The sequence below is a fragment of the Rhagoletis pomonella genome, unplaced genomic scaffold (assembly GCF_013731165.1).
Source record: "Rhagoletis pomonella isolate Grant_MI unplaced genomic scaffold, Rhpom_1.0 Rhpom_scaffold_00007, whole genome shotgun sequence".
Lineage (NCBI taxonomy): Eukaryota > Metazoa > Arthropoda > Insecta > Diptera > Tephritidae > Rhagoletis > Rhagoletis pomonella.
Window position 1 is genome coordinate 53,641,497 of NW_023458561.1, and position 27,329 is coordinate 53,668,825.

Consider the following 27,329-nt stretch of genomic DNA (forward strand, 5'->3'; position numbering starts at 1 on the left):
TGGAATGCACACAGCTGCCAAGGTGGAAAGTGTGGAAAAGAATGCGGTGAAGGGTTGAGCAGAGTTAGAAAGGGCATGCAAAAAAAAATTAAAAATTTTCTATTCACACATTTCTTACGTTTTCTTCTTCGCATTTTGCTCGTGCTCAAAGGAATGTTTTTATGGAAGGTGCAAACATACACATGCATTTTAAACATAAAAATATTGAAGACGTCGAAATGGTGAGAAAAGAGCATTTTTATTTCGCTTATTTTTCTAGTTTACATTCGTAATTTTTTTGCGTGATTGAGTAGCAAAGAAAAGTGAGGGAGAATAGATGCATTGGTTTGTACGTGCATGTATGTACTTACAGATTCGCTCAGTTTGTGCAGCGAAGCGTTAATGCGATCCGGATTGCGCGGCGGTGGTTCTGGTGGCTCAGACGCAGCCATTGTGGGACCAGAAGAAGTGCCGTTTATTTGCATAATATTCAATGAAGATTAGTGTTGTTGGTTGCCCAAGTAATGGTGGATAATAATGGATAAGAGGCAGTTGGAGTAATCGTTTGTTTTTTTTTTTGCTTTTTTGGGTTTACTTTTTTCTGAGAGCTTAAATTTACTTTTTATCGAATAATCTTCAAAAGCCTTAATAAGTAGTTTATATGATTTACTAACTAGTTTCGCTTGAAATGTTTTTGATTTTGTTTGAGTTTTTAATTTGCATGTTCAACGCTTCCGAGTTGAACTCGAAATATTTTTTGTTTAGCACTGCAGCATCTGCAAGAAAAAATCAAGATTTAAAATTAAATTCAATCAATGAAACTTGGTGGAAATGATGATACAGGAACTAAATAGGAAATTCAGTTAAAAATTTAAGCATTAATTTCAATGAATTGTTTTGGCAAAGTTATAATTAAAAGGTCGATAAAATGAGGGCTATAACAATGATCAGTTGGGGAGCTATTATTCGTAGACCAGACAACAGAGGTATCCTTCATGGGGAGTCCTCTCTGCTTTCCTGTGGGTACGATGATCCATTAGTGATTCAGGCTTAAACAAACATTTTTTTTCCGCTCCACCCTAATGAATGAAATGCAATTTTTGAAATATATTCATATTAAATTCAAATAAAAAAGTGATTAGTCACTTAATTGCTTTCTTGAAACTGGGTGGTAATAGTGTGTGTCTTAAAAAGGCAAAACAAAATACATACATTAAATATCTAACCTTCCATTGCAATCATTAATTAAATCCCAGCTGTCCAATTCATCAGCTTTCAAAATTTATGCCAAATTTGCAGCCGTATCTGAGTGCAAGTAAACTAAAGCTCACTTGAGCATAAAAATGTTCGAAGTTTTCTGGTTTAAAATTGTTTTAATTTGTTTAGCAAATTACTGCAAGCCCTCTCCTTTTTGCATAATCCAATTGCGCCTCGCTTTTGGCAAGTACAGGTAATTTTTTACATGCTTAACTTCGAACTAAAAAATTTTCCAATGCTTTTTTTTTTCTTCTGCAATAATGCCCGCTATTATTATTTTATGAATTTTACCTACGTCAACCTCTATGCGCACATCGTTTCTCGTAAATTAATTCACCTGCTCAAAGTTGGCAAACTTTTGCCCTATTAGTTAGTTGGTGAGCGTCAGGCTGGATGCAACATATTCCGCGCGCCACAACTATGTGCGTAAAAAAGTTCTACGAAATTTCTTTTTTCTTTGATTATCCGTATAACCATACTTTTTGCATTTTTTCTACTATATTTGCTTGCTTCTCGTCATTTTTTTTTTGTTGCGTATCGACTTTAGCAATTTTTTTGTTTTGAAAATTTGTTCCCCACATTTGATGGGTCGCTTTCGATTTGTTGGCGATTCGAATTTTATTTGGGTTATTGGGTACCAATGCAAACATATGTATGTATGAGCTTATTTATGTGTACATATTTTCAATGGCGAGTGCACGAAAGTAATAGCCAAATGGAAAAAACAAACAGTGCTTGTTAAGGCATATGGCTTTATATGACCATATGTATGTATGTATATCGACATATGTTTGTGTGCATATAAGGGCATGTGTGTGTGTGTGTGTGTGTTTTTGCGCAGTTATTCGCATGTGTATTTGACCGCGTTCGCATGAGTTGCGAGGACGTTACGCATGAGTGAAATTTCATTTACCCAAAACAAGAGTTTTCTATTTTTTGCAGTTCGGAAAAACTTTCGTTCGTTCACTCGCATATTCACCTGCGCACTCAAATGACCAAAATCATGAGTTCTGTGTTTTTATTTCTTTTGCCACATTTTCATGTTTTTGCTACACTCGTAATTCCTATTACTCCAGATTACTTCTAATGCTGGCTTAGCGAGTGCAATTCAAAATAGTTACGAATTTTTTTTTTTTTTGGTATTTCACCTTCCGCAGCTGTGTTGTCGTGACAGTTTGGTTTTGATCCACGAATTCGAGCAGTTTTAGAAATTTGTATTATTCTTGTGAAACATTTAGATTAGGTTGGGTCATGAGAATAGTTTGAAATGAGAATTTAGCTTAAAAAAACTAACATCGTGCTTTCTTCAGAACTTCTTTCCCAATGACCCGATTTGAAAAAGTTCAATTTGTTCCAACACTCACTATGAGGGTATTCCAGGAGTGTTAACATTTATTTTTTGGTACCCTGTACAAATAGCTAAATCGGGTTGTTTAGGAATCGAAAATAACACTTATTTTTGAAATTTCAGTTCAAGTAGTCAGACAGAAATGGTTTGTAAAAGAGATATTTTGGCTGTTATTTTTGATTGAAGAAATGTTGACTATTATTTTTAGCAAAAAATAAAAGACAAATATTACGTGTTATTACTTTTATTTTTAATCGAAAAATCAAATCAAATTTCACCACTTAATTTTTTATCGAAAACGTATCGATGATAAAATAAAATATATTTATCGACTTTTTTGAAAAATGCAACAGTTACAGTCCCTGAATTTTTTCTATAGCTTCTTTATTTTGGGTGCGATTTCTATAATTTATGTTTCCGTTTAACATAGCCTTTTATCTAATATTTTATGAAAGTATTTGAACATATCCAGTAATAAAGCACTCGATGAATTACAAAAGCTTGCTGGTGCTTTTATTTTATGGCCTACTAAAATTTTCATGTCGCAACCTAAGTAGTGGAAAAAATAGTGAAATATATGTTTGTCTGAACGAAATTTAAGGTTATGAAATATAGAGTAAAATTTCATGGGAAATATTTTCGTAGAACATGTTAACCCATTAATTATCACCCGCCTGCAAGTGTCGTGTAGACCCTTACTTAAAGAAATCCCTCAAAAAGCTGATTTTGAAGTTCAATAGAGCATTTATGGGTGCTAAGAATTATTATTTCGAAAATTTTACTAGGGGTCTTCTCGGGCAAAAACTAGCTTTTTGTGGGGTTGCTTGAAGTATGGGTCAAACTGACCCTTTTAGGCGGGAGCTAATGGGTTAAAATATTCTACGAAAATATTTCGCATGAAAATTTACTATATTAAGTACCTATAATTTCGCTCTGATACTTATTTTAACATTATTTTCCACTTTTTTGAAAAGTACTTAGGCCGGGACATGAAAATTTTAGTAGGCCATAAATTAAAATTGGAGCTAACTTTTGCAAATCCATAGAGTATTTTATTACTGGATAGGTATACTTTCAGAAAATGTTAATAAAGTCCGGGATGGTTTCGGCTGCTGCACATGTAACCAGTCTTTCGCGAAATGAAGATTGAAATCGGTGGTATTTCCATGGTAATTGAAAAATATTTCTAAATAAAATGCATTAAAATACTAAATAAGTATTTAAGGACTCCATATCTTTGAAAAAAATTGTCATACAATTTTTATTACTACGTCTCACAGACTTATGGTTATATTCTCAGTAACTTTCAGTACAGTTATCAAAGCAGGGTTAATAAATGCATACATATTCATCAAATTGATTTGCGTATAATTTTGGATTTTCCGCATGGCTGCATTTTTTGCTTAAGTGCACAAAATTGTCTGCAGCGAAATCACATGCAGCATAAAGTTGAATACCCTACTGAATTTACTCAGTAACATAGTAATAACAATTTTCTGCAGTACTCAATCAAACATACATACATATACATACCAATAATACCCAAACAAATTCCGCAGCCCCACAGCGCAAAAGGTCTAAAAGTCCCATACTTACGCGCGTATAAATTCAAGGTCCTATATCTACTTAATATTTTCCTATTTCTTTGAACGAGGTATCAGCTCGTTCTAAAATAAATATACTTTTAAATGAATATTAACATGTTTGGCCACTTACATAGAAATTTTTGAAATTACCGATGGCCAAACCTGAAACAATTAAGACAAATAGGGAGTTTTTAAATTTTACCCCATGCAAACTCCCAACAATTTAAATCTATCAATATACTGTTATACATCATCTTAAAAGCCTCGGAAACTTGTTTTCCAAATATGTTTGATTTGTAAAATCCGATTAGAAATATTTAGTCAAGCTGTTAATAGATAAATTAATGAAATACGAAAATAGCTGCTATTTTTAATACAAAAGTGGAATATTCAGCAATTATGAGAAACCTAAATATTTTCATATTGTACCTTGCCTTCAACCTTCACTATGTTTTGTTTAGCGTGTATTTATTTAGTGACTATTTTGGTACCATAGTGTCATAAACGGTTGTCTATTATCTTGGTGTTCGTTGGTCGTGCAATAAATTGTGGTTTCTAAACTTTTAATTGCATATGCATGTATGCCCAAAACACTACATATGTATACTTCTTACACATTAATAGTTTATGTAACTGTCACTTTCATGTGACGAAAAATACTGTCATCACCACAATCATGTTAATGACAAAATTGTAATTGATTGCATTCTAATGAAATTAAATAATAACTTGTAGTGACGAAAGGCAAATAAGAGAAAAGTACTCGTAATTTGACTTACGCAATGTAAACTAAATAAGGACAATAATCAATAAATAATAGGGCATACAAACATATGTATGTACATATTTATATAAGCAAAGGTCAGTTGAATTTAAGTTAACTGAAAACACGTGTAACCCCCACCTGCTAAGTATTTAAGCACATACTTGCTACATTAAGGTTCTTTGTAAATAAATCACTTTGAGAATACGAAATATTTTAGTCAAAATTGTCGAAAACAAAACTTTGATATTTCTTCAAAAATTTATAGATATGCCATCCAGCTGTTGTCTTGCGCGATAATAGAAAACGAATCGAATTCAGAATCCCTGCATAACTGCATACTCAAAAAATTCTAAAAAAAATATTAAAAAATCTGTAAATTTGTAATGTACTCATTTTACTCAACTTCGGTGTAATAAAAAATTCATAACATAAATAGTTACAGAGTGCACCACGTAATACTATATCTAAATATTGCGCAATACTCAAAGCTATCATTGCGATTTTTTTTTTAACTTTTTTTGAGATGGCATATTTTCAAAAACTATTTTTTTTTTCATCAAAAAATTTGTATGTGAAATTTCTTTCAAGAAAAAAAAACTTAAAAATTGTTCTTTTCATAGAGAATTTTAAAGAGTGTATGTGTGATTTTTTTCTCGCCGTCACAAGTCGACCGTTGCATCGTTGCAATGCAATACAATGAAACCATTGCAATGGTACGAATCGACTATTTTTGATTTGGATGCATTTTGCTCAGCACTTTTGTTTTTAAACATTTTTGAATACATTTTTTTATTTTATACAATACCCCGAACTGATGTTAGATGATTCTGAAATTTTCAAGAAGGTGGTTTTTTAAAGATATGAAATTTTGAAATATCTTTAATATCTTTGAAATATCTTTAATAGGTTGTTTGACAGCTAAATATTATATAGATTTTTCTTGGTGATTTTTACTGGTTTTATAACTGGTAACAGTTTGAAGGAAAATGGAGCGAAAGTGATGTTATTAATAAAACTATCGTGTCTTATCGACATATTAATTCTTGCTAAGATTAATATTACTACCACACATAGTTACATGTCAACAATACAGAATATTCATCGACTTCGTGGTTATTTATAAATGTATTTACCATTATTTGTAGTTTTAAAAATATTGCCATCGGTGTATTGAAATCAGTGCATTTCCTTCCTAAAGTTTATAGCTGTCATAAACAGAATATAATTTTAATTTTTTACATAAACTGTTGTCAAAAGTGTAAAAACAAATATGTATGTAAAGACATAGTGAAATTTGAGAAAAATGGTTGCTCGTGGGGCATCCTAATATAAATACACATAGTGCAATAGAGCTTTTTATGCGTACAATTTTCACTAGAAATTCCAATTAATACTACATACATTCATACATAGTATGACAAGATTATCAGGATACTAACTCAATCAGCTAAATGCACGAATTTCGCTTCAGATACAACTATGTATGTACCTAAATACATATATTAGTAAGCAGACTGACGCAAGTGCACTTTGTATTTACTTAAATACTTGTAGAAAATACATACATACATATGTATATAGTAGACCGGAATAACCAACAATAGCTTTGGCCATAAACGGAAGCATGAAGTCACAATTAAATTAACATTTATTGGTACTCAATATGCTATAGATTATGGAGAAGTTGCATAGATCAGCATAAAGCCATATGTGTACTCTGCAGTGCAAAGTCAAACCAGTCAGTAAAATTAACAGTTCATGAACTGGTATAAGCTAAAGCGGTTGCCTACCATGCGATTATGCGATTGGCGACATTTGCATAAGCTACGGCTTATGGTTCTAAGGTAGCAGGTTCGAATCAACTTGGAGGTGGCTAAGATTCTTCAAACCAATAAATTTAAGTTAATGTGAATTATTTAAATTTAAAAATGTAAGTATATGTAAATTTCAATGAAGTGAATTTAAAAAAAAAAATGGAATAAACGAACCTTAACATCATTTTAAATTAAATAAAACAAAAAATAAAAATAATTTATAAACCTAAATTACATTAAAAAAAGAAAAAAATGTACGCTGCCCGCAGATTCTAACCTACGATCTGGAATGGTCTGCTAGTGCTTCGTTCACTTGGCCATTGCGACTGTTGATGCGGCGCTTGCAAAATGGCATATTTATTCTTTTCATGAGGGCTGAATCGGCAGATTAAAGCGTAAATTGGTACTAAAAATACTATTCACTAGCATGGAAAAAGGATGGGATACGAACCAGTTGAGCTGAAACGCCCGCTAGTATAGTAGTCTATTTCACAACCTACAGGGTATTTCTAATGCAATTTCTATAGCATATTTTCATGCAAATCATACACATACACAAATGTATATAAGTACGTAGGTCCAAACGACTGAGTGGTATGGTTGTGCCTAACCAACAATAAATTTGTGAGCCAATCAATTCTACCGAACACCACAAATGAGACTTTCCACTTAAATGATACTGTGGCTGGTCGGCCAAATTTGTCGGTGTTCAAATAATTCAAAATAATGGTCAACAGTAGGTGCTTTAGTTTAATGTACTATTTTACATATAAATCTACTCGTAGATAGTGGTGTATGTATGTACAGTCGTATACTTTTGTATCGAAACAAACGATTTCATGATTGTAGCCGGATTTTGGTCAAACGCATAAATTTGACATAAGAACTTGAAATGCTTGAGTGTATGTACATACACAGTCATAGTCATGTGAAGAATAATAGGGACACGGCACTTTGATTATATAGTTTTGGCTATTTTGCTTTTGTTTGTTTAATGTTCATTCGTTTTTTACAAAAATACTGCTCAATATCTAACAAAAACAATATACTTATGTCCAAATTTCAAACCATGTAGAAAGCTTAGAAAAAATCAAAAAAAAACTTTGCAACAACAAACAACGTTTTATTTAAAATTAAAAAAAAAAATCGAAGTATGCAGTTTTATGGCCTATTAAATTGTAGATTAAGAAAGTGCTAGTCGCAAATAGCTAAGAATTCTGGTTGATTCTTCATATTTTTTTTGGGGATGGTGTTATTTTTTTCTTCCATACAAAAAAAAATTTGAACAAGACATACTTTGTATTGAAGAAAATGCGTGACACCGTCAGCACAGAAATTATAGAAAATCAACATGTATTCTTAGCCACTTGAAACTGCAATTTTCATATGGGCTATAAAACTGCATACCTAGAATTTTTCTAAAAATTCTTAATAAAAATTTGTTGTTGTAAAATTTTGTTGCATTTTTCTACAAAGTTTTAAATTTGGTTATATATGGTGTTTGTTAGACCTGTACTGTAATAAACAAACAAAAGAAAAATATGCAAAAATTGTGAAAATGTGGTGTTATTATTATTTTTCACATGACTGTGTTTATAGGTGTGTATTATAGAGTATAAATTTAAATATATAAACAAACATACGCACTGGCGTGTCGTTACAAAAAACAGACTTGAATTACAAGATTGCCAAATTCTGCGAATTCTGCAAGCAAGTATGTATATGTATCATATATGTAATACTTCTATATTGGTAGTAAGCTAACATCTCAATGTGTAAGCATTCCGAAATCAAAGCGAGACAGTCTAGTACTGTTTTTGTCAATGTATTGTGTACTTGAGTGCCATTTTTGTAAATGTGTCGTGTACATGTTTATTTACAAACGTATGTGTTCCTTTTCTTTCGTACGTGTTTATTGATATATCTGTACTGTAGTGTTTTCGGACGGTACTAGCTCTTACTGCCAATATAGGAGTATTACATATATGATTTGTATACATTTTTTTAGTAAAATTTTACGTAATTTTGCAAGCTTTTAAATGTGGACATCTTTTCTGTATTTTGTTTTTCAACAGCCGAATATCAGATGAGGTGATTTCCCTCCACAGAGGGGGTTTAAACCCCCAAAACACTTTCCTTGCGGCCGGGCCTGATTCGATAAGAGTATATACATATAAACCGACAATTACTGGAGTCCCTTTAATGACAAAGATATCAATATGCTTTGAAATATTTATCCAAATCGATATCGTTTTATATTTCGATTGTGTGATATTTGGAAAATTATGCATATTGCTTTCGAGGATTCTTTTTCTATATTCAATGCAGCAATAAGCTCGCTGAATTGATCTTACGCACATGAATAGGATGGCCGCGCTTTTAAAAATTATCTAAGAGAATAACTACAGTTCAGCGGAAAGAGAATGCAGTTAACAAAAAAATGTTCATGTAAAACATTCTGCAAAATTATCCCCCATAAAATGTTGTCATGAAGAGGTTCATAATAAAATTTATAGTCGCAACGTACATGTGATCGACATTTGCTGGTTTAAGAACTCCTTCATATCCATACACGCATATATGTATATATATTTTGTATAAAAACTATTTCTAAACAAACATGCCCACGTAAGTACATATGTACATGCTTAGAAGAAGGACATTAGAAAGCACTTGTCTACGAATTTTTATCGTATTTTAAAAAAATTGTATATACCCTTTGACAATTTCATGTCAACTCCCACTCATTGTACAAACACAGTTTGCACACACACACACATGCAATCACATATTTTAAATGTAAGCAGTACAAGATTATTTATATATTCTATGCAGCTACACACTATCTAGTAGAACATGCTCAAGTGTGCACAGCATGCGTCCAATGGAGGACCTCTTTTCACATGCAAATTTTTTAGCCATTTGCATATGCCATCTTTCAGCCAAGCACTTGAAGCGATTGTAGGCGAAGAACAGTTGATCTTTTACTCGAATGTAAAATTTAAATTGAATTTCTGTCTGTGTTCTTATGTGTTACGCAAATATAGACATATATAGTTAACAAAAAGGGTGGTGGTGTATGTGGATATGTATAAAACCGTATAATCTTGCCAGCGATATGTGATTAAATTAAAATAAGCAAACAAATTTAAAGAATATATATAATTTGGGAAATAAGTTAGGTTCCAGGATTTGAGGACAAAAACCCCTATCTTCTGAAAAGCTGAAATAAGTTGTCACTAGACACGCCATTGTTTTGACGTCGCGATAGGGCGCACTGGCGAAGAAAGACGCGTAAAAAAAGTTCGGCGAAGAAATACGCGTAAACAGAGATTTATACCTAGCCAAGGACTGTCCCTTCAGCATTATTCCCCAAAAACTCTTTGGGGAATGTACATACTATTACACCCGAAAACATAGTTGACCACGAAAATAATTTAAAGCGTCTTTCTTCGCCGTCGCCTAGGTTTAGGCGCTTTTCTTCGCTGAAGTGTTTTTTATGCGTCTTTTTCGCTGTCAACTTTTGAGCTCGCGCCTTTATTCGTGTCTAGTGACGAAAAGTTCTTACGCAAGACCCAAAATAGTAAAGTCCTAATTGTCGGCCGAAGGAGTTTGCACTTGAATGACGAAAAGGGGAATTTAATTACCACTAGAATTTTGAGTTTATAAAAATCCCTAAAAAAATTGTAACTATGAAACCATCAAACCCCGTGTTTGAAAGATTTTTTCAAAAAGACTTTGGGGTCATGAAAATTTTCTTTTTGAGCGAGTCCTTAAAAAAGCCAGAATCGAATTGATCACTGGCTTCTAGCGTAATTTGCTAGCATGACATGGCGTATGAGTGACAATAATGTCAAATTCAAAGCAAACGACAAGAAAATGGCAGAATGTTCGACGAAGGAAGTAGAATATTCGAAAACAAGAAACGTCAAGTGGATGAATACTTCGAACAGCGAGAGAATGAGAGAATGTGCGATAGACAGCAGAACGTTCTAGAGTTGCCATGAGTGCGAGCGCCGCTGCTACAGCGCGAGAAGTCAGTTGCGAGTCAGCAAGCTATAAGTTCAGTTGTGTTATCAAGCTTTGTAAAGTGTTTGTTTTACAATAAAGTTAATTGTACTGCAATTTAGTCAACAGCTTATATTTTTCATATCCATAATTTTTTGAGGGAATCAGTATTATTTTTTATAATTTCACTAAATTAAAGTTAAAATCATTTGATTAAAAGAAACTTAACAAATATCAAATTATAAAAACCTCAAAAAATTTAGATAATAAGTTTGACAGAATAAAACATAACTAAAGATCATAGAAAATGAGGATGCTGGCCATTTTTATGGATTTCTATATTTAAAGTCCCATGTGATAGCGAAAGTGCTGACACGTTTGTACGAACAATTGTTTTTGGCCAGAGTACAGGGAAACTCTTATTAAATTAATAAAGATTACACTGAAAATCGGGATTTAACTGTCCCACCAAAAGCGGTACGAATGGTCACCGTAGCCATACCTAAATAAAAGCGTCAGCGTTGTCTGGCTATCGAAATATTCTCATGCCGATAAAATATTTATTATTCAGAAGAAGGTCCATCCTCATCAGAATTTTTTTACTGATCTCATTTATTGTACTTCATAGTATTCGATATTTGTCGTTAGATAAATCCCTCAGAAAATTTTCGACACTTTTCTCCCCACCATACTAGTCATGCAACACACTCTTAAGGGAGCAATCGGCCATTACTAAATGCTCGAATTCTTAGCAAAAGTCAATAAAGCAAATATGTATTCAACTTTTGACTTTGGAATATTCGCTGTTCAGAAAGTATGCATGGAGTCATGTCTTAGCGACATTAGGATCATCGTAACTGATCGACGTTAACGACCCCAAAACAGCAAAAACCCTAATCTTACACGATGGTAATGAACCGATTGCAACATAAAGAAATAACGAAGGCTTATTATAGTTACTTATTGCAAAGTTTGGCTGAGTGCTCTCTGCAATCTGGCTGAGCGAAGTGTTTACATTCTGGAGGCACGAAAAATGGATAATGACTGTATAAATTGATAATTTTGTCTGGTTTGTTTACCATGACAAATTTTTACAGATATTGGTCTAACGCCTTCCCAAAATAACTGAGAGTCTTGCTCTGTATTTTTATACGAAAATCTACAATTTCCCACCACTAACACTAAAACATATGAATATTCAGCATGCATGCATATGGGCGTATAATTTGAATAACTTACGACATATTTAATAGTCAAACATTATGTTGATTCTTCAGTACAAAGGACTTACAGTAAATTCGTAAATCTCCGCCACAATGCATTTTGTATCGCCAGATTAAGTATGCTTTAAACACTGAAGTAAGTTGCTTTTGACGAAACTTAATCGTTTACATATGAAATTAAATTTTCATGCTTATTTAGAAAGCTCTTTCTCATATTATTTCTTGTCTTAGTAGAGCTGCTTAAATACATGCTTGGCAGCAAATTCTCAAAGTATTTATATACTATAAACATAAACACAAATATATGTAGATATAATGTATACCTGAGATTATTTTCTTTGTGGTCTCGTGCATGTATGAAATTTATCTGTCTCTATTTAATGTCTTAATTACCTTTGAGCTGAATTGCATTTACCACAAGTTGGATGCACTTAAACAAATTTTACTTCGAATTAGCTAGAAATAAGACAAATGCAAACCATAAATTTAATGCAGTCAGACAAAGTTAATCGCAATCACACACACACGTACGCATAAATGTTGAATAAACTAGCACATTGATGGGATGTCCTATTTAGGTGTACTTCACTATCCATCTATAAATTCCATCTTAGCGTTATTTAAATGACCATAGTAAGACAGTTAAAACCATAGCTGAAACTATAGCCAGCAATTGAAAATACGCGCATGTAGATATGTATGTATTTATAGCTAAGTATGTACCTAAACACATCTGTGCATATTTAGAACAAGTATTTAACATTCAGTTCATCATTCAATTACTACGTGGATTTCCTGGAACTCCCAAGGTAAATTGATTATAGCCAAGAAGTTTGGCTCAGTTGAATATGTTTCATATATTCAAAGGATGGTAATATAAATATTGTAACGATAATCATAGTCATGCTAATAGTAATCGTATCGGTAATGGTGAAGGTAATAGTAATGGTACTGTTAATGGTAGTGTTAGAAGTACTGATGATATTAATAGAAATTGTGATGGTAATGATAATCTAAATGGTAATGGTAGTGGCTATCGTAATGCCAAATTAATATTTAGTAATGGTAATAGTAATGCTAATGGCAATGATAATGCTGATGATATTAATGGTAATGGTAATAATAATGGTAATGGTAATCATAATGGTAATGGTAATGATAGTTGTAATGTTAATAGTAACCGCAATGTTAATGGTAAAGGTAGTGATGATGGTAATGCAGAGGGAAAGCATTTTTAAAATTTCTCGCTTACCTCCAAGGATATACCCAGGCTAAAGTAATGTGTTCTGTAAACTAGAGGTTTTGTGGTGAATTTCGATTGGTAAACGCTAGAACAAAGCACGATACACAAACCAGAGAAACCATTCCCTTTAGTACTCAGTTAATGAATGTTGCCTATGAATTTAGCAGAATGGCTAAACTGTTCTGCTCTGATTTCTGTGCGTTCCCAGCTAAAACTTTTCTTTTTTTGGTAAGCGCTTACTTTTTATATCGATAAGATCGTGTATCAGTAGTGCTCGGGATCAGTATGACAAAAGGAACACAAACTTTTCGTACTTGTTGTGCGAACGGGTAGTGAGTGATACGTTCGTTTTGTTTTCGTATGCTATGAATGTCGATGCTTAAATGTAGTGGGACCTCCTTCGTTTATGTGGTAAAAAGGGCCACCGCACAGTGTGCCTTTTGAAGACTCCATGCGAATCAATCGTAGTGCTTTCCTAATTCTCTTTCATGAAAAAATATTGGCATTGAGCTAAAATTATTCCTTGGTCTCCAAAAAATTGGTCAAATATAGTGTTCTTCAAAAAATAAGTTATTGGTAAAAACAAATATTTTTAAAGCTAGCTTTTTAAATATGAATGTTTATACTATTGGTATAATAAAACACGGAACGCCGCAAAAAGAAGTTAAACAGCAGCGGGGATAGGATGGACACCGCCTTGCGTGAACCCTGGTGGGAGATAGAATGTGGCAATCATGTTTCTTCCTGGGTATTTATGGCTAAAAAGCTATGGTTTTTCTTACTAAACCTAACTAAAATGGGTATGTATTTGAAATTTGTCAATTCACTTGCAATAGAAAACTCAAATAGCTTTAACTTTATTTACTTTTGTGTGTATGTAGTTTTCTTTGCTAAATTGTGTTAAGCAGTACACTGAGGAAATGGAAAAGATTAGAGCTTACTTACATAAATATGTAAATACTCTTGACGATTTTGGCAAACCGCATAGCTAAGCTGCTCCACTTAACGAGGAAAATATGAGTGTGCATTGAATGCTTGTTGAACTAAAAGAAGAAGATATACTTAGCCCGAGTAATGCTAGCTAATTGGCAGATATCTTAAAATCTATGAGAGTGATTAGATGTTAAATTGAAAGGTTTAAAGTGAATTTCTTGTAACGATACACATGTACACTCACACACATGTACAGTTACTCACAAAAGTAGTTTCCATTGAATTTTTTACGATATTCAATATGTTTTCCTGGTAAATTTGTTCTACAACATAAACCATGTAAATTATAATTTCATACTTTGCACAAAACAAGGGAAAATTTAGCGAATTTTCATCAACGTTTAACAGTTTTTCTTCATTTATTTATTAATCCGTGTTTTCAAAATAAATTCGACTAACCGGGTTTATATCCCATTTAATAGAAAAAATTCATTACATCGAAGAATATACTCAACCCCGTCAATAAAAAAGTTTTTTAGCCACTTCAAGCTGATTAAAAAGTTTGAAATTTTTGTCGAGAATTTGTTGAGTTTTCCTTAATTTTGTAATTTTTTTTTAAATATTGATTTACATGGGTTATGATGTAGAATGAGCTATATACATATGTATGTATATATTTAGAAAAAATTATCGAAAAATTACGAGGAAAAAAATTTTAATATCGAAAAAAAAAACAAAAAAAATATGTTTGTGAGTTACTGTATATAATTTTCGATGAAAGCTCGCCTTTATCAGCACGAAAGTTTAAAATATTCGCTATTGGCTAGAGGGACAGGGGCAGAGATAGTGTTCGTTGCTCTCCACCCCTTCCTCGTTTCTGCAGCTGCGACGAAAATCGTTGATTGGATATCCCAACCGTTTTCCATGTATGCCCATCAGGTAGTGTCCGGTGATTACATCGACTAATAATATAAGAGAAGAACGGTCAAGACGAGTGAGAGCCAGGGATCGATTTTGTTAAATTTTTGGCGAAATCTGTCTGGTACTATTGCAGGTGGTTTCTATAGGCCACCTGGTATTTACCTCCAGGATGAGCTCAGCCTTAACTCTTTGTTTGCAGTTGATAAGAGGTATGGCTGCGTCTTGAGCAAGATTGACTTCGGATATTTCCGTCCCTATTAGCTCGTCGTTGGGCATGCAGTTTGCAGGAATCTATAAATGCTCAGGGACCCATACAACAGTAGAGCAGCGTATTTATGACAGCAGATTGAGAATCCTTCAGCATTTTGTGGCTACTTTGTCCCGTTAAACCATTATATTTTGAAGATTAAATAGCGTATTCGCTATTAGTGTATACATATAGAGATAGGACGTTCTGTAGAGGCGGAAGTTATAAACCGCTGTGCGGTATCCATTATGGTGTTTAGCTCCGCTTGAACAACGCTACAATAGATCGGTAAGCGTCGACTGGGGTTTAGTGCGAGTTCACCAGCGTATATCCCAGTAGCCACCTTTTCGTTTAGCTTCGAGCGATCTCTATGTATATCTGCCCTGGGTTCAGGTATGTGGCGGCCCCTCCTCATATGTTCCTCCCTAGGATTTTTATGAAGTTTGTTGTCCAAATAGAGGAGAAGAGTGGTATAATTTAGCTGTAACAGATTATTCAACAGACTTTCAAGAACCTTTGCGTGCCTGCATTTGAGGTATTTCCACGGCTGGATCGCATTTAACCTAGCAGCACTACAGCTCCGGTACTACCAGAGATTTAGACGGTGTAGTGGGTAGTGCATGGAAGCCATCTTCTGTACCTGTTCTGACTCGGCTCTGGGAAAAGTCTTGTTTAACCACCAACATACCGCGACCCAGTAGAAAAAATTGGCTAAGTATTCTCATAGCTGTGTACATATATATATATGAAATATTTCGGCTTCGCCTGAGCGGCCACACGCCCCTTTGATAGAAAAACAATCTTCGATTTTATTCACTCGTACATATGTATATAAGAATTAAAAAAAGCTACATTTAATTGCTGCGTTTCCTGCCACCAAGTGGCACAGTTATTTCACCATAAATCAACCAAAATTAAAAACAGATAAGTCGTTTGAGCATCATCGTATGCTAAATACACATACGTACATATGTACATGCATACACATTTAATGACATCAGGTAAGTTTTATCTTAAAACTACGGCTGGTGGTAAAGAAATGAATCCCTCGGGATTGCAAGGGGCTTGAAATATCAGAACCATAACTTTTTATTATTTATTTACAATTTCATTTTGATTGGAAGGTGACTAATACAAACACAAGATAAGAGGCATAGCCACATAAATGCGTACATGCATTTTTATAAACATTTTTTTTTTAATTTTTCTCTAAAATACTGACTACGCTATTGTCAACCTACCGACAGCTTTATATACCTGCATAAGTATGTACATATCGTCATCATATCATAAACATTGTATTTACTTATGCCCTGAAATTAATTTTCTATTTGTTCATGCAGTGGTGTAGCCACGGGGGGGTCGGTGTAAATATATGTTATGGGTTTTAATTACATTTTATGAAATGATTTAGCGAAGTGAAGAAACGCATAAACATATTTATTATACCGGAAAATTTTATACAGAAAAGCCTAAAAGGTAGTGGGAAAAAAGTTCAATAAACATTAAAAAAATAAATAAACTGAAAAGTAAAAAAATATTTATCCCACATTCACACCCATAGCATTCATCTTGATAAGTGAAAAAAAATCAAGTGTGCACAAAGTCTAAAAGTATTTTATAATTGCCAATTCGTGCCCATAAATCCAAAAATAGGGTTCCGATTTTGGGGTTTTATTTTTTCGGGTTTGTATAGTTATGAGAAGTAAAGTCGGTTTTATATTTTGCTTAAAAATTACCTATTATCTTGTGTTTTTTTACAAAATAGTATAACTGTTTTATTACAGAGAACTCTGTAAATAGACCTTACACCAAATTCACAAAATGAAACTTCCTAAAAGTAAAATTATATCACAAAATACTTTACTTCACACTTCATAAAAAATACTCGAACCTCTACTTTCATGAAAAATATATGTGGATTCAAACAGGATGGATGCTTGTAGTTCATATATGTAGCTCGAACTTCGATTTGTCACTCCACGGTGACAAAGTTATTTGACAAGTTGATCCCAATCGCCTGCCCCCCCCCCTCAAATAAAATCTTGCATCCGCCACTGTATGTACGAGTATGCGAGTGTTTTTCATAACTGACAATATTCTATAGCACAGTGTTATAAGTCGGCGACGTGTACATATACACTAATGCAGTAAGTTTTTTTCATTTATTTGTTTGTTTACAAACAATTGAGCCGTAACTGTAGAGAGATAGAAATATCTTTTTGTTGCTAGCTAACAAATATACATACGAAATCAAACGACCTATATTTGTATGTAAATATGTATACAGTTATAACTAAACAAAATTTCAGCGGCGGCTATAAAACTGCTGGGCTATGGAAATCAGTGTGACCACTTTGTGTCTAATTCCTCAAAACGTGAGGAATTTCGGGTGCGCTTGAGTATTTTTTGAGGATTTTTATTTTGAGGAATTTTTGAGGAATTTTCTCTCGATATATTAGCAGATAACAAATGCAACCATGTTTTACATAACAGAGATGTTAAATCGTTCTGCAAATTTTTGAATAAAAAGCTTTCCGAAGTTTTTTAAAGAGCGAAATACACCACACAAACGGCTTGTCAAACATTCTTCAAACCTGCTTTTCCCATTTCGCCATACACCAGGCAAACATGACTCGTTCAAGCAAAGAATTTTAGTTTTCTTCCGTTTCACAATGTAAAGGGGTTTGTGACTTCAGAAGAAAGGCACAAAAGGTAACTTTGGTTGAGCCGCAAGAACAATTGTACCAAATTAATCGGAGAATGTAATTAATTTTTATACTAAGTACCTCTAAATGGTATGCATGGTACACAATACTCATATCTGTAATAAGAAAAATTTGAGTAATTTGTTCGGATTTTGATGATTTTTTATTTGTTTTTGATGAGTTTGGTAATTTTTTTGTGGCAACACTGATGGAAATATTTAATTAACCGACAATGTATATTAGAGAGGTCCAAGTTTTGTAAGGAAAAGTCATCGTAGAATACGGGGAACCCTCTTGGGGTTTTCCTTTTGATATTTGTAATATTTATTCCAACTTTCGATTTTCTACTATGTATAACCAATATAGGTTGCCCAGTGACCTTGAAATGCGCTACTGGATCGCTTTGAAGCTAGCTAAAATATTAGTGATTTTTATAAATACTACTACTGTTGAGCTATTTTTTATCCTGTTAGAATTTGAAATATTTTTAGATCGCTTGTTCAAAACATTTTTTAAAATAATGTAGCCATATTTGATATCGAAGCAGAAAACTACCCACTTATTTGTAGGTAGTTTTGACCACTTCGTGAAAAATTCTATGAATATTCTTAACATTAAGGCACGCACGTCTTTCTGTTATACGATTTTGAAAATTGTTCACAGGCACGTTTTTATGTCCAAGGGAAGATTTCTACGGGTAGTCTTGCTTTGTAGCTTAACAAAAAATTATTTTCATACAATTAAGGCACAGTCGAGTGTACATTTTTCTTGTTTCTTAAAATGCAAAAACCTTTTGCATTTTATTGGTTTTAATTGCATTCGCGGGGAGCAATGTGTTTACACTTGTATATAAATTTCACTTTGATTAAATATACCATAAAACCATTAAACTAATATATGTACACACATAAATTTTAACAACATCAATACAGCATCTTATCTGACAATATTTTCATAAAACCCCATTATCTGTAGTACTGATTAGATCTGCTCAAATTATCGTAGCGCACTTGAAAATACGAATATTTTGCCCTGCCTTTCGCCTATAAATATTGATTGCTAACTCAACTCATTTCAGTTGCGTATAATTTACAAAGCCTACAATATCTGAGTAGTGACAAATATTTTTCACAAGGTACGAGTATAAACAAAAGTAGCACTAAATAAAATAAAAAGGTATCTATGTAGTCATAAAGCAAATAGCCCAAAATAAGTACCATTGAACTAAACCACACTGCATGAAACCGGTTTGTTTAGGCGAGAAAGGGAAGGGAGTAAAAGAGATGTTCATACAGTCGGCATTCTGCCAGACAAAATAGCAATTCACTTGTGTATTAATTTCTGAGCGTGTATACCCAGCAAACCATTTTGCTTGATATTTTATTATTATTTTTTCTTGTTTTTGCTGGGTTAGGGCAATGAATGTCAAATGCTGTTTGCACTAACACAATTAAAAGAATGCCTAAAATCTAAAAAAGTGTTAACTAATTGCGTGTGGCTCATTCCGTTCAATAATGTCATAACTCCAAAAAAGTAAAACTCGAGATAAACGGCTTTAACGTTTTGAATTTACATATACTGCCATAGAAAAAATGAAAACATATTTTCGCATTCGGAAGATGCTGGTAATCGATACAGCTATGCAATTTTTACACAACATAGAAGAAGAAGTAGCGTAAATTTTTGGATACTTAACCAAATTTTTGTATTTTTTTAATTTTGAACACAATCTATTGAAGTTTGTAAATGAGCAATATGTATGAGTAAAAAACATACTGCGAAGATATATTAATTCCTACGTACATACAAGTCAGAATTTAAAAACTCTCACCCACTAGGATTGTTCTGTATCGAAAAAATAATACCCCTTTTTTTAAATCAAAAAAAAAATATTTATAGGTCGCTCAAATCGCTCAAAACTTTCCATATATTTTATGTGGGAAAAGAATAATAGAATTCTTGAAAATTAATGCTTTGCGATCGAAAAACTTTATTTCTCTTTAGCAGACTTCCAATAATAATATCCAATTTTTTATTCAACCATTTTTAAACAATAACTATTTGTATAGGCTCCCTGAAAGCCCCATAAAAAAGCGCTAGTTTAAAAAAATGGCAAAATAATTAATTGGAGAAATAGGGTTCTCCGATCGAAAAATATTGATTTTCAAGAATTCTATACCATTTCCTCGAAAAATGATATTTTTCTATATAAAATATATATACATATATGTGTGTGTAAACGCCCGCAACGCTAGGATTTGCCCATATGTTGATTTGCCACAGAAAAACATGGTTATTTATAAACTTAGTCCGCTATATAACTCAAAAACTTGAAATTTTGAGTTATGCCGTTATTGCAGATAGCCATCGATATGTAGTACATATTATGTACATCCAGTTTTGTTATTGTTATTCGATTGATTTCAGGTGTACCGATAAGAATAAACAACAAAAGTATGAAAGTCATTAGAACTTGGAAAGAAAGCGATTGCTGAGATAAAAAAGTGTTACACCACGTTGCAGTTTTGCCTGCCACTGAATATATTTATTCTAATTTTCAAATAAAACAGCCTCACACTGAGCTTTTTAGGCAATGCCAATGAAAAAATACTCATACAAATCAGCTGTATAGAGCTTTTAAATTTATTGCCAGATCTATGCTCACTTACATACATACATAGTACGTAGTCACTTTACTACCGCCAACGATTTGTATTCTTTAAAAATAAATAGATCAGTATTGTGGCGCACCGAGAAGATTCTTTCAGGCGGGTTTTAAATAAATAACTTCGAACTGCAAATCGTTTTTGATGAAAGGCTCATTTATCGTAGAAATACACACAGATGCTTGCCATTGCCTTCCAAGAGACGGCCTATTTTAGGAAAAACTTTAAATTTTTTAAATATTTCTTGGAACGGCATGGAACCTAGGTCCTATTGTGTGGAAGTACGCACTTCTAACCACTCGGCTACGACGCCAAAAGGTATTATTTTCGTTTTACACTGTTTGAACCCAAAGCCAACTCCTCACAAAATTTTTAAAACGCGCAGTGCAAAACGAAGATATACGCAAGTTAATTCGTAAGCAGTGATGGGCAAAATTGTATTTATTAAGTACAAGAGTATTTAGGAATTTCTGTTGTAGTAAATTATCAAGTACTATTTCCTGCTTATATCTCTAAATAACTTAGGAAACCAAATAAATGTGGTCATTGCAAAAATTAGTACTCATGAGAGTCAAATGAGAATAATTTTATTTTAATTTTTGGATTTTTTTTTTTTAATTAGTTGTCGGAACCGGAAAAATCAAACTACTATAACATATAGCTCCCATACAGCTGATCAGATATGACATTTTTTGTCATAATTCCTCCATTTATTAAGTTATAAATATGAAATTTTGTAATATTTCACAGATTCTCAACAGAAATCTTAAAGTAAAAATAACAAAGATCGGGTCTCTATACGCTATAGCCTTCATATAACTGATTGTTCAGATAGAGGGTTTAGCTTCAAAGCTTTTTTCGGCACAGCCAAAGGCAGCACTGAAATTACTTGTTTCTTTTAATTATAATAACTCCGGATTTAGAAGAAGCAAAGAAAAATACTAAATTTTTTTTAATGTTAAAACGTTAAACCAAGTGGAGGCGCGTCATCATAGCCATACCCAATATAAATAAGTGGCAATCTACTTTTCGCACTTTATCAAATCATATTAAAAGATAAACTTAAGTGTTGTATAAAAATCAGTTCTATTAATTATAGTGTAGTGGCTGATAAGCTTGTTAACAAAATAATTTAAATACTCCGCATACGCTAATTAATATAAAACAAATGGGGCGTTCACAAGGTGACCAGCAGGCCTATTCTGCTTGTTAACGAACATTTTGACACCGGAAAATTTTGTTACCAAAAAATAACACCACTTCTTGCAACCGCTATTATAAGTACCTTGATAAGCCATTCAGCTATGAAGTTTTGTATAAATTCTGGTGTTGCATACTTCACAGAGTTTAAAAATTACCAGGAACTTTATTTACCGGTAAAAAAATTTTGTTACCAACGGAGAATAGACCTGTAGATGCATACAATCAAAAAAAAAAAATAAAAATACATTAAAAAATAAAAATGGAAACACCACGGCATAAGTGAACCGTTTATTTTGAAAGTGGTATAAGTCACTTCGTACTTAACGTACTTAAATAATCGGCTACTTGTAACCGAATGCATCTGTAAATCGCTATATCGTCATAAACTAACGACAAACCCTTCTACCTTTGGTTGATGAAGTTGAACGAATAGCGGACGCGATCAGATACAAATAACCGGTCATTTAAGCACAAGACCTGTGAAGTGACTTATACCACTTTCAAAATAAACGGTTCAAGTGTTTATTTGTGATAAGAAGTACTATCAACAATGTTAGCGGTCCTTTTTGCTAATTAAATATTTGCTATTTTTTGCCAGGTAACTAATTAATTGAAATTTTGTAATGTTTGCATTCACTTCCAGCTAAAGTTTTTTAAGTGAAGTCATTCTAACAAAGCTTTTACATATATATTATTAAAAATCGGTTGGGCTTGGTTGAGACAATTTGCCTTTGAATATTCTTTGAAATATAACACGCAGTTTGAGAACAAAAAAACAACTTCAACACTGACTGAAGGATAAAGTAAAATGCGCTACAAAAGCTACATACTATGTGTATCTGAGTACCGGTTATATCCTCATATAAAACACTAGTAATACCGGTAGTTTCTTCATGATTGGAACTAAACCGAATTAAGAGGAATATATTTTGAATTTTGAATTGTGTCGTTATTGCACAGGACCATCGATATGTATGTGAAAATTACGGAGTGAAAAAAAATTTAACACAAGCTCGTTCACGCCAGCAAGACCGCTCATGTTCACGCTTGAAAAAGCATGACACGATGCCTCACAGAGACAATTATGTGTTTTACCCAACACTAGTTCATACCATAGCTTAAAAAAATTCATACTGTATGTAGTAGGGCATGAAGTTTTGGGTATTAAGTATGTATGGCATGCAATGCGCAATAAAAAATGATCGTAGACATGAACATTTCGAATACTAGCTAAGGACTCACTTCCGGTCTGGATTGAATTTTACAAAGTTCAAAACAATAAGTGAATATGATTGCGAACCTGAAAATTAGGTTTATGTGTTTTGAGGCCCTATTTAGGGCCTACATTCTAAGATTTTTTCCAATGCTACAACCATAATTTGTTCCAAGGTTTGATAACAATTGGAGAATTAAGTGAAATATATCAACTTGAGAACTATAAATTTGAAAGTTAGACATTTAGATAGCGAAACCCAGATTCAAAATTTAAAAAAAAAATCAAATATATCTAAATCCTCAAATTGTACTGAACCGACTCCTTCAATTGAATCGCGCCATCTGCTTTTGAATATGAAACCCTTGAGTAGCAGACTCTCCTTCCTCGCTTCCACTTTTGTGTCCAATATTGTAACGTTGGGGTTGCAAAATCTTACTACGCCAAGTACGCCCCGTTGATGAGAACGTTTACGGACTTACATAAATAGCAATCCGAATCTTAATTTGTAGAGTAACTGACTTATCAACTAATCTTATCTATATTCCAGATGCCTTACAAACTTGAACCAATTCCAAATGGAGAGACATTGATTGGCGAAGGCCCACATTGGGACATTGAAACACAGAGCCTTTATTTTGTAGACATCGATGTTGCTAAATTGCTACGCTATGATTACAAGCAAAACAAGACGTACAGCGCAGTACTGGAGGGTGAAAAGTTTGCCTCCTTCATCATACCCGTCGAAGGAGAAAGTGGTAAATTTGTTGTGGGTTGTGATCGTCGTATAGCAATTGTCGCTTGGGATGGTGTATCAGCCATTGCCAAAGTGGAACGTGTCGTCAATGAGGTGCAACCGGGCAAGGAGTTTGTTTTGAATCGACTGAATGATGGTAAAGCCGATCCACGTGGACGTCTTGTAGCTGGCACCATGTACAATGATCAAAAGGATCTCTTCTCACAACGTAAGGGCGAGCTATATAGCTTTGAAAAAGGCAAGCCGGTAAAGGTTATCAAGTCGGATGTTGGCATCTCAAATGGTTTGACATGGAATGAGAAAACAAATAAATTTTATTTCATTGATTCAGCCGATTTTGATGTCAAGGAGTATGACTACAATCTTGATACGGGCGTAGCGAGTAAGTGTTACTTATTGGTAAACCTTCTATGCGTTTAAATAAAAATGGCATATCATTCACTTTGATACCTTATCTAGGTAATCCCAGAGTTGTCTTCAAGCATGACACTTATTTACCTGATGGTATGACTATTGACAGTGATGGCAATATTTATATTGCCACATTCACCGGCCACACCGTCTACAAAGTCAATCCGAGGTGAGTGAATTATTTATTGGCTCGCGAAGAAAATACAACTACACAAATTTACTTTATTTGTACCTAATGTAAAGAAATTCTCGTTTTCAGCACCACTGAAATTCTTTTGGAAATCAAGTTTCCCTGCAAACAAATCACTTCTGCGGCGTTCGGTGGTCCCAATTTGGACATTTTATATGTAACTACCTCCCGTTTGAACGATCAGCCATCACCAGCCGGTAGTACCTACAAAGTAACCGGATTGGGCGTAAGAGGTCTGCCAATGTCGAAGGCGCGAATATAAATATGTGCATACATACATACATACATACATATGTCGCAGCGTTAAAGCACGAGAACCTAATTATAAACAGGACTATTTATGTGAACCTTAACTGAACATTTCTTCCATTAGAAATTGAAATTTGTACATATATTTTCTAAGTTGAGGCTAATTAATTAAATAAATAAGCAAATAAGTTAATTAAGATAATTTTTCGCTGGTTTCCAAAATCAAGCTCTGTCAGCTTTACTGATTGTTTCAGCAAATGTTACAAAAGGTACGCATTAATTTTTTTTTTTTTTTGTATTCTATCGGAACATACAGTGGGGAGCAGTGATGAGTTCAAGTTAAAATTTTTTTTAATAAAAATATGGTGCGAGCTTTAACCAAAACCATATAAATCAAACTTTCAAACTTTATTCAGAGCTTAGAAAAATTTAAAAATTGTTCATTAAAATGTTTAGCTTCTTCATCAGAAATTTTTAATTTTTTTTTCATTTTTTACTATGCAGTTTTGTAGCAAAATAAATTTTAGTGTTGTACATGCATCCGATCCTACTGCAGATTATAGTTAACGTTATGCATAATTTTATTGTGATAAACAATTATAACGTTTTAAGTTCAAACTGCGAGTGTTTTATGGATCCGTAAATAAAACGCGAGGAAAGTGTTCGCATTGCTAGTATAATAAAGTGCAAGTTTCAGGTGTCGGCGAAATCGCGTTGATTTCTAATATTTTTATTTTTTTCCCCCGACGGCTTTTTGCACTTTCTTCCATACAGGCATGCATTTCTTATGTACGAAAATGTGCAAGACCGTTTTCAAAGAAAATTAAGAAAAATCAAAGCCAGTTTTTATAAATTGCAACTGTTATATGAAAAACCCCGCAAAATCCGTCAGCAAAAAAAAAAAATATTAAAAATCAACGCGATTTTGCAGACGTTTAATGCTTGCACTTTATTATACTAAACTTTAATTTTCTGCAAAACTGCGTACCCAAACAATTCTAAAAAATCTGCATAAAAAAGCTCAAAATTTTAATGAACATTTTTCTAAAACTATGTTCACATTACAGCATTAATTACTTTCTTTCGATCAAATTACTTAACATGAACCGTTCAACATATTCTTTCATAATTTCTATAGATACATACATACATATGTGCTTTGTGTGATAACCCTGTAGGGAAAATCTCTATTTTTGAACTGTTGCGCTTCTAGTACATTTAGAACCACTACTAGTTCGCGATAAATCTCTTTTGCATGCAAACAACTGGCGAATTTAACACAGCGATGTCATAGGAATTGGAAATTGTCCCCCGCTGCATTACCTTTTCTATAGTTCAGAACCAGTCCTAAATTCGACATATGGGATCTAGTTCGCTTTGCACCCCATTTTCTATAGTTTCGAACCAGTTGTAAACGAAAAAAGTAACAACATGTTTTCTTTTTGGGTTACCATGGTAGAAAATTTCAATTATTTGCAGAGAAATGTATTTTCAATCTGAAATCAAATTTGTTTGAATGAATGTAAATTAAATTGTACATTTGAAAACACGTTTACATACCTTTGGCTGTAGCTGAATTTGCAGAGCTGCTGACTGTTATTGGTTATATTCCAGAAGGTCCCAAAATGTTAAGATGCTAACACAAATATTAGTTTTGTATTGCCAAACTATGAAAAAGCATCTGCGACGTGCAGACTGAAAGTGTATTTGAACGAAAAACCCGCCAAGCAAAAATATATTTAAAGTAAACAAGCCCCCCGCTGCATCCCTTTTTTAATAGTTTCGAAATAGTTCAAAATTCGCCAGATGAGATCTAGTTCGTTCTGCATCCCTTTTTCTATAGTTTTGAACCAGTTCTAAATTCGTCATTTTAGATATAGATTTCTAAAATTGTTTTTTAAAAGTACCACATATCGCTGCTTTTGAACTGGTGGCGATTTAGTTACTATCGGACTGGTTCGTTTTTGGCGATAAAGATCTAGTACGGAACTACAAATTTAGTTCACCAGTTCGGGGTTTCCCTACAGGGAATGTCAAGGCGCACGCCACAAGTCGGAGGAGAAGCTCGGCCAAACACTAACATATTATGTGTAAGCGCCAATCTATTATTATTATTACTATTATTATATGTGATTAGCACGTGTACGTACGAGTGTGTGGTTTGTATTTGATAAATAAAATAATAATAATAAAAATCGTTGCATACCTTTAGGCATTTTTTTTATATTTCCTCAACAGTGGGGGTTGAAATTGAAGCCATCATGAGTTTTGGCCAATTGGAGCCTTTCGACAACGCCCAGTCCATGTTGAGTGATATACTCACACAGTTTCTGGCCAAGTTATGTATATCTATCTATTCAGAGTTTTCTTTAATCAAATAGTCCGATGCCTGATTACTAGGTACTACCAAGTGATACATATGTTGCCCAGAGTAAAGGCCCAATCAGAGGTTGGAGCAAAAAACCGAAACGCAATTGATACCTACGGTTATGGTTATTTAAACTTTGGTTAGCAGATTTTCCGCGCTTTTAGCACAGGATCAGATATGAAGCTGGTGAAAAATGGTGAACGTTTTAGAATGCTATCAAAAAATGAGAGAATTGAACG

The 27,329-nt window shown here is 33.4% G+C and overlaps 2 protein-coding genes across 10 annotated transcripts in view; one reads left to right on the top strand and one right to left on the bottom strand.

The window, feature by feature from the left end:
• Positions 1-27,329, bottom strand: part of LOC118743065 (kazrin) — a 152,892-nt gene that overhangs the window by 70,294 nt on the left and 55,269 nt on the right. For all 8 annotated transcript variants that reach the window (XM_036475548.1, XM_036475552.1, XM_036475551.1 and 5 more), the window contains one exon: positions 351-755. In XM_036475548.1, coding sequence (XP_036331441.1) covers positions 351-464 — 114 coding nt within the window. In that variant the 5' untranslated portion in view covers positions 465-755. The remainder of the gene's footprint in view (positions 1-350; positions 756-27,329) is intronic.
• On the top strand, positions 19,011-24,912 carry LOC118743069 (regucalcin-like). Of its 2 annotated transcripts, none has more exons than XM_036475558.1 (4): positions 19,011-19,209; positions 23,666-24,254; positions 24,332-24,452; positions 24,543-24,912. In XM_036475558.1, the coding sequence occupies exons 2-4, from the start codon at positions 23,666-23,668 to the stop codon at positions 24,733-24,735; spliced, it is 903 nt and encodes a 300-aa protein (XP_036331451.1). In that variant the 5' UTR covers positions 19,011-19,209; the 3' UTR covers positions 24,736-24,912. The 2 variants fall into 2 exon arrangements, with proteins under 2 accessions (XP_036331451.1, XP_036331450.1); XM_036475557.1 differs by having other exon boundaries at positions 19,016-19,168.